Source organism: Monopterus albus, unplaced genomic scaffold (genome assembly GCF_001952655.1).
Source record: "Monopterus albus unplaced genomic scaffold, M_albus_1.0 scaffold342.1, whole genome shotgun sequence".
Classification (NCBI taxonomy): Eukaryota; Metazoa; Chordata; class Actinopteri; order Synbranchiformes; family Synbranchidae; genus Monopterus; species Monopterus albus.
Genome location: NW_018128222.1, coordinates 383,775 through 392,697, shown reverse-complemented (window position 1 = coordinate 392,697; position 8,923 = coordinate 383,775). Strand labels below are relative to the sequence as shown.

The 8,923-nt window shown below is 46.1% G+C and overlaps 1 protein-coding gene across 1 annotated transcript in view; it reads right to left on the bottom strand.

The window, feature by feature from the left end:
- Positions 1-8,923, bottom strand: part of grin2ba (glutamate receptor, ionotropic, N-methyl D-aspartate 2B, genome duplicate a) — a gene marked incomplete at its 5' end in the record, with an annotated part of 78,980 nt that overhangs the window by 37,196 nt on the left and 32,861 nt on the right. The window contains 3 exons of the mRNA XM_020624976.1: positions 124-316; positions 4,773-5,043; positions 5,254-5,397. Coding sequence (XP_020480632.1) covers positions 124-316; positions 4,773-5,043; positions 5,254-5,397 — 608 coding nt within the window. The remainder of the gene's footprint in view (positions 1-123; positions 317-4,772; positions 5,044-5,253; positions 5,398-8,923) is intronic.

Genomic DNA, 8,923 nt, shown 5'->3' with positions numbered 1-8,923 from the left:
TGCACAGCTGGCAGAGACTCAGCCGAGCTGCCTGGAGCTGCCAAAGGAGCTTCCTCAAAGTCATGAATTAAGGCTTCAGAAGTGACCGAACGCTTTACGCCTTCGGCCTCCACCTTCACTCACCTGAACACTTCATTTGAGTTGCCTGAGATGGGGGTCTTCTTTTCAGGAGTTCCATGGCACTCAGACTTCAGCAGGGTGTGAGGGCCGCGGTCCATCATCATGGTGGAGGTTGCCATAGTGATTATCGCCACGCCATCACGAACGCGGGCCTCTATGCCGTAGTCCCACTCGTCATAGGACACGGACAGCAGACCTGGATGGACAACGCAAAAAGACAAGGATCAGAGACAGTGTGGAAAAAGGAAGGTGAAAGAGATGGTGAGGGAGGGATTAGTGGAACCAGAGAGACGAGGATTCAGGAACGTGGGGTAAAAGGCAGAAGAATGGGAGGCGAACTGGATTATGTGGGGGAAAGACAGAGACAAAAGAGAGAGACAGACAGATGGAGAGAAGACAGGGATAATTCTCTCAGTGTATACAGTGTGTGCATGTTTTGAACACGCTCCAAGAGACAGAGCACACACTACGTGATGACTCAGAGAACAGACGATGAGTGCTCCCGTCCTGCCCGACTAAGCGTCTATCACCTTGCTGTGTTTGTCCATCTGTCTGTCTCTGTTTGTTGGCCTTTCGCTGTCTGTACGTCTGTTTGTCCGTCCTCCTGTCCGCCCGAGTCCTGTTCTCTTTTGACAATGTCTGTTCATGAACAATCTGTTGAAGGTCTCTCTCTCTCTCTCTCTGCCTCCCTGCTCGTCCCTCCCGGTGCCCTTCCAAACATCCATCAGGCTGCTCAGCTGTTTGCCAGGATCCCCGTCCTTCCTCCACCCTCTGGACCATTGATTATTATGGCGTGATCAGTGAGTAGATGTACTACACATATTTCATGCGGGCTGAGGACAGAGTTTGACATCTGTTCGGACCCTATAGGAACTTATATTATGAAGATTTTGTTTTGGTATATTATTAATCTAAATTAAATTTAAAAAAACACAGAGAACTGATTTAGTATGAAAACAAATTCATCATGCATCTCTTAAACCACAGCTGACATTCTGATAATGAGTTTCATTGATATTAAAGAGCCTTTATTGATAACATGTTAACCCCTGACAAACTGTCACCATTAATTGATGCTGCCCTGCACTGAGCCTAGTGCAGAGTTTATCTTTATTTAATGATCAATCATTTAGGCTCTTGTTCATCGCTGCTGAGACCCCATCTTCATCATCTTCTACCTGTCTGGTTCAGGTCATAAGACCACACTGGCCTGGGTCTGAATGTGCTGAGCACCAGTTAACTGCTAGTTATCAAATGGTGCTACCTGCTTTATATGGCTAGGACTTTTTAATAATCTAATTCATAAACAAAGTGAGTAGCAGCTCTCGAGCACCCTCACAGTTTACGTCGTGGCAGCTGTTTGCTGGTGTCCTGTTTTAAAATGAATTGTCTGAAAACATCAGATTGATTTTGCAAACAGCTGCTGACGTTTCAGAGCCACAGCCGATAAAATCTGCAAGAAACAATCCACAGTCACCGGCTGTAAACGAGAAGCTGGGTTTGTTTACTTCTGTGTAAAATCAAAGCCCCATTGTTTAAGACACAGCAGCAAATTTAGATGAGTTTAATGTGAAAAGCCTCCTGATCAACCTGCCATCTAAACTCTCAGCTGCATGTGGCCTTCTGACTTGTGAAAATTGCCAATAACTGATGTTTTGGCCCCGTTGGTGGCCTCTGCGTTCAGGTCACACAGCTGTCAGCGATGCACATCATGCCTTCAAGTCAATTTATCTGGCTCTCTGTCTGCCTTTTAATCTGGTCCTCTCTGTGTCCATCAGTCATTCTGCCTCTATCTGACAGCGTATGACCACACGTCAGCAAGGCCACTACCATGTCAGTGGGCAGAAATAGACAGGCGGCCTGACAACCTGCCTTCCTCACAGGGCCGCAGCGCTGACAGCTCCGGCCCTCCAGGACCACAGCTAATGTCACCACTGTTGACACTTCCTCAGCACTCACTCACCGATTCCCATCGCTTGTTCCTTTTTACACATTTCGCTTTTATTATTCTGTGGGAAATATTCTTTCCTAGGGAAGACGTGTCTGTTGGCAGCATGCGTGCATCTGTTGTGCATCCTGGAAATTGCTGCGCGATGTGTATATATTCATACCCCTCTCAGGACATGTTCATATGCCACAACACAGACATGTCAACTGGCAGTGTTAGAGCTGAACAGCACTGCAGCAGCTCTAAAGCCTTTTCCTTTGTCTTTGCCTGTGTTTCAAAGGAAAAGGCTGTCTCTTTGTCACAGATATGCACACACATGCGCTCATATACCAAAAAAAAAAAAACCCCAGTGCCCACACCCAGGCAAACTGATTGGAGAACGTAACAGCTGAACTACAGTATCACTGGGGTATTTTTGGAAACAGCTTATTACTGTCAGTGATGTCAAATCAGGATTGGGCGGTTACATTAGCACCGCCTGTGCAGCACTAGTGTGTAACTCTGATCAAGAAGAATAGAGACGGAAAGGATGTTAGCAAGAGAGAGAACCGAGAAAAAAGAGGGACAGGATGAGCCAAGACAGAAAATCAGACAGCAGCAGACATAAAGATACAGAAACTCCAGGGAGCAAAGAGTTGGGAGAGAGTCCGAGGAGGCTGAACTGGTGAGACAGAAAATACAGAGAAACAGTGGAACAAGATCATGAAATAAGGAGGAATGAAAAGGAAGGAGAGTGGGCGGAGAGACAGCTCCCCAGAGCGCCACTTAAGGAAGGCTTCAGTGGACTTATTCAGAAGAACTGGAGGCTCTTCATCACACGTGGTGCAAATTATTTAGTGTGCCTAGTAAGCAAATTAGCCCCACAGCTAGCGTGCACCTTCTGCTGACCCCCAGACCACTAGATTCACCCAGAGCACACACCAGCACAGCCTCAGTCACGTGCTGTGCCGTGGTGTCGTTTCGCTCTGTGCTCGCTCAGAAATCAGTGCAGTTAACATCTACAAGCTTCATGTGGCTTTTCTGACGCTGAGGTTGAAAGTCACAGACAAGAGGTGGTGGAGTGACTGAGCTGGATCCTGATGCTTTAGCGGCTCATTTTGAAGGTGGCGCCGTCTCGGTGCAGGTTTTTCAGACCCTCACAGCTGAAGGTGCTGATGTGTGAAAGTTCATCGTATTGGCAGAGGGCAGCGTTGATCCTGCAGCGGCGGTGCTGTGCACAGCAGCTCAGCCATGTTGACACTGTATGCACATGTCAACACCCAAAATATAATATGGTTTCTATGCAGGCTGCCATACAGCATCATATTTTATTTTCTATCTTAAATTCATAAGATACCAAACTACATCATCATTTAATGTAAGAGAAAACATAAACCATCTAATGTAGTTCATGTATTTAATATCAGCCATTTTGTTTGCTAAGTTCCTGTTCATCACACATTAAACAGCGGATGACATTTAGCCTGCTGCCTGTCATCACGTCCCATATGATTAATTCCATGATAGTTCAGTGTTAACTACCAGAGGTCTGTGTGCGTCCAGGCACTTAGCCAGCTCCACCATGTAACCGCCCAGACAGTACACGAGCAGGACACAATTATCTCTGTGGCAACATAAATCACGAGTGAAGTTGCTGTGTGATTTACATAACTGATACGGTGATAGATCAAACTTTATAGAGCGGAACTCTAATTTGAAACAGACAAACACATACAAACACACACTGAGTTTTGATCACACTCACCTACCAGCAAACACTCTCATCCTTCACCGTATGAGGTACACAAAAGCATAAACACACAACCCATTTGATTACACTCACCCATTATTTTCTCATGCAAATTAAAGCGTGAACCAGTCGCACATTTCACAGACAAATGCACACAGACAAACACTCACAGGCTCACAATCAGACACCTAACTGCAATTTAGAGTAAATCACCCATGGATGACAATGAAGAAGCAGAGGTGAAAAGTTTGAGTCCCAGTGCTTGAACCCGACGACAATCGCACATTCCGCCTGGCAACCATTGTTGAGGACAGGCAGCAGTGTAACCTCGGGGGGATGGCACTCCATCACTTCTTATTAGGAAAGGTCAGTCTGTGTTTTGTCTTGCAAGAAAAATCCAAAGAGTAAACCGAAAATAAAATTTAGGAAATAAAACTTCAGAATTCTTTCTCTCAAGTAAACCAAGCGGAAGATACTGCGAATGCATACATGAGAGTTTAGTAACAGTGACATTTTAGCTTGGTCCATACACTGAATAAGAAGTATTAGGCCAACATCACCACTAGTGAACAAGGTGAGAGCAAAACCACAACAACAGCAACATGACACTACTGCTCTGAGCTAGCTTTAAGTATAAAGTGAGACAGTAGCTCACTTTCATCCTGATTAGAGATTCCAACTTAACTCTTTACATGGATGCTCAAAGCATCAGAATATAACTTTTTTGACATGCACAAAGTGGCTCCAAACAAACGACAACCTCCAAGGCTGAGATAAAACCTGCAGTTCCTCGAATGGCCACTAGAGGCTCTCTCCAAAACGAATAAAGAGCAGCCAACAGTGCAACGTAACTGTTGTACCCACAGAGGGCTTAGGATTTGAGCTCATAGCAAGCAAACATCTTTCCATGCTGAGAATATGTCAGACAAAAACAGGATCCAGACTGAATTCCTGATTCTGGTCATGACTTCCTACCTGTGGGGAACTCTGCAGGCACTACGTCAGTGTCTCCTGCCACCAGCGAGGGCACGATCCATGTGTAGCCGTAGCCGGTGATCCCAACAGAGTGGGACACCTCAAAGATGGTGTTGGCCTCTTCTTTAGTGCAGTAGAGAACAATGATGGGGCTCTGGAGCTTCTTCAGCTGGTTCTGGATCTTTGAATCTCCGTCATCTACAGCCATGTCAAGTAGTAAAACCTCTTCCAGTTCCCAGCCTACAAAACTGTTCTCAATGGTGCTACGGACCTGAATGGGACACAGAAAAAAGAGGGTGATCAGAAGATAGGAATCAGCTTAAATGCTAAGGAAACCTGTCTCTAATCAGTGTCCCATATCAACATTTCATGCTTATATACACAGGACGGGGCTGAAATGTTTCAGTTGTGACAGACTTGTGTCATCCTTCCTTTACATCTTAATCATTGGGTGCGTGTTATCTCTGCTGAGTGCAGTTACCTTGGTGACAAAGTCCTGGTAACCTGGGTAGTACGTGGTGACGATGGAGAAGATGTACCAGTCATATTCCTTCATGATATTGAGCATGACTGAAGCCTGCTGCTCAATGGACGGGCCAAACTGAAAGAACATGGAGTGGTCATCCTGATAAAGACAGAGGAACAAAGAGGCAGAGAGTAAGTGGTTATGTAACGGCACTGGCCTGCACTTTAATTTAGTTGGCTTTACACACAGAGGAGAACAGCTACTACTCAAAGGACAGCGACGGTTTTGTAACATTATTGGGGGCAACATTAATTTAGCTGCCTTTATTCTCTTGCTCACAGAGAAGAAAGACAAGAGGACACCACTCGGCTTGTAATGATACCGGTCATGATTTTCATTAGTCGCCTTTATGCCTCCCTTAATGAGTTTGTACACAGGGGTGGCAGAAACTGTGTTTGTAATCTCATCAATCATTTTCATCAATTTGCTTTATTACAGTCGTGTCAGAACAATGCAACCTCCGAGGTGCTAGATATTAGACACTAGAAATGACACACATCTTCCCTGAACACACAGCACATAAAACAGCACTAATTCCCTTCCCTTGAAGAGGCCGGATGTGAATAAGAGAGATACTGGATGTGCAGTCAGTCCAGTAAACACGCCGATATCCAAGCCTGCATCTCGCCACCGGTGTTGAAATGGAACACTGAGCCGGACAGAAGACGAGGAGGAGGTGAGAAGCGTTGGTCTAGACAAGACTCTGTGATAGGAGCTCGTTACTGTACATGTGTGAGTCAGTGTGAGGCGGTGCAGCTCTGTGTACACAATACACAGTAGTGTGTTGATGTTCTTGGATATTCATGCTTCTGATGCAGCAAATGATATGAATGAGAAAGTGTTTGTGGTGCATTTCTTGCTCAGTGTGGATCATCGGATGTTGCTGACGGCCAGACAGACAGACAGACAGACGGACAGACAGGCAGGGCAGGGCCAAGAGACCTCTGGCCTCTCAGGAGAGGAGACCAGCTATGGCTTTACTCGGCATCCAAAGTCGACCTGCCCCTGCCAGGGGGTGCTCACGTTGATCAGGGCTATGCCTCTGGGGTGAGGAACAATGAGACTTACCGAACACCTGTGAATGATAAGTGTAATGTGCTGCATCTGTGAGGTTGAAAACATGTCATGAGATATAAAACATGTGCATCTACTGTTGACCTCAGAGGCCGTTTCAAAATCATGAAATGATGACGCACACACTGATGTCAAGTTGTCTTCATGGTCTCTTTTTTTCTCGTCCTTCATCCATCTCTATCCATCGCTTGTCCCGCTCTGCCGTCCCATTTATATCAGTGCAATTACTGCCAGGGCACAGTTATAATTGAATTTCCAGACTCGCGCACTACCGCTCTGCCTTTTCATCCTCTGCACAGCACCCCACCACCCATTTCATCTGGCGTCCCCTCTCTAGGTCTCTCTTCTTTTTAAGAGCAGTGTTAATGTACTGTCCAACACACGGCAGAATGTTCATTAGCCTTTGAGAAAAATACGTGTTAAAAGCAGGTGAAAGATACTGGTGTAAAAAAAGTTTTTAAAAAGTAAGAAGAGAAAACCGGGCTGGGAGCAGGTTGACTGATACCAAAGCTTGAGTAAAATAACGTGTTGTAAAACACCTCTCTTCATTTACAGCAACTATAATTAGAGTCTGGCCACATTATCACCTCTGTTGGCACAAGGTGATCAATTAGTGAGTATTAAAATTCCCAGAGGGGGCAGCGAGGCCTGAAAGCCAGACAGCCAGATGCAGGAAGCAGGCCAACGAGGCTCTGAGCCGGTCAGTGTCCTCTCTGAGGATCCACAGCTGACGTCAGCACTGGCTACTGTACACACACACACACAACAATACAGCAGGATGAATGGCTGCTGGAGACAAGGGAGAGAGAGATGAAGAGATATGGCAAGCAGCAGAAAAGAGCAGATGAAGCCACAGAAGGGAGCAGATGACAGAAGAGAGGAACTAAACGGAAGGAATTAAACAGGCAAGAATAAAGGACAGAGATGTTCAAAAAGCAGCGAGGACGTAGCCGAGACCTGAAGCCTCCAGAGGGGCAGAGAACAGTGTGGTGACGATGAACAGAGGAAGAGGAGAGGCCGGCAGGCGGCCTGCACGAAGCGAGGAGCAGTGGAGGGGCAGGAGGCCAGAAGCCAGCAAAGGAGCAGGCGAACGAGGTGTCCGTGTGTGTGTCTGACTGTCGGCCACACATCGAGGCAGGACGAGTTGTCCAGGCGCAGAGAACGGCTGCTGTGTGTGTTTGTCAGCATCTGTTTGGGTGTGGGACCAAAACATAGCCACGTGGTTGTGACCGATCGTCTGTATCTGTGTAGGTTCAGCCTCAGTAGGGCTCTTTGTGTGTGTGTATGTGTGTAGACATGGCTGGCAGGACTTGGCATGTCAGGGCTGCCTGCTCTGCCCCCAGAGCCTCCAAATGAGCGCTCACACACTCCTGGAGTAGTTATTTTGTTCGGACAGGAGAGAGTCCATAACTCATGTATTTCAATTACACACACAGGGACACATCAGTGACTGCCAAAGAAAGAGACCAACTTCCAATCTTGCACTGGAATACACACACACACACACACACACACACACACAGCTGTATTCAAACTCTCCCTCAAACACACACAACAGAAAATGGCAAATCAACTGAGGAATGACTACACAAGTGTTGCTTTAGACACACACACACACACACACACACACACGAGCACTCATATACACACCACCACACACACTTGGACACAATACAACAACACAAGGACCACTTTAAAATGGAAGCGTGTATTATACAGTGATCACAAAGCAGACACAGTAAACACAACAGTAACATTTTCACAGGCTCCTGGACAAAATGCTGACGTGTACTAGGCCCAGATTAAAGGGAAAATGAGAACAGGGTGGGTTTTATAAAACTTTTCTCCTTTATTATTTTCTCCTTAACGTGGCCATAATGCTTCGTCGTATAAGCTGATACTTGGTGAGTGAAGCAGGACGTTTTGGAGCCGGCATCTAGCAGCCACCACTGACATCTGCACTGGCTCCAGCCTCCAGATGTGCTAGTTGCTGGTGGTGTAGTGGATTACAGTTGACCAGTGGTCTGTACGAATTCCCCCCATAAAAATAATATCCCTCCATAGACAACAATGGTAAAAGAGACATCTGTGACTACTGACAGGACTCCTGGACCGTCGCTCTTGGAGGTTTTATATTTGTAAACCTTTCCCAGAGCCTAGAAAACTGACTTTGATCTCAGACACATCATCCCAGTGTAACTGAGCAGAAGTGCACAGGGAGGGCACTACTGTACACGTGCCGTGGACCCCATTACATGGAGCAAAGAGGAATCTTTGGCAATTTTCTTTTTTAGCAGAGGAGACCAACTTTCATTCATGTTTCAGTCTGGAATCCAAGTTCCCTTAGATCAGAAGTCAAGGCTTGGCGTGCACGTAAGCCACGAATGAATACATTTAACCATCATAGTAGGAAATACAGTTTTACTACTGCTAAAGTAATAACTCCCTGAACCTCGATCTGCAGCAAACAGATGAGGACAAAGCAGTTGAGTGTTTTTTTTTTTTGATGGATTGATTGATTGATTGATTCTTTCAAGCATGTAAAGACAGT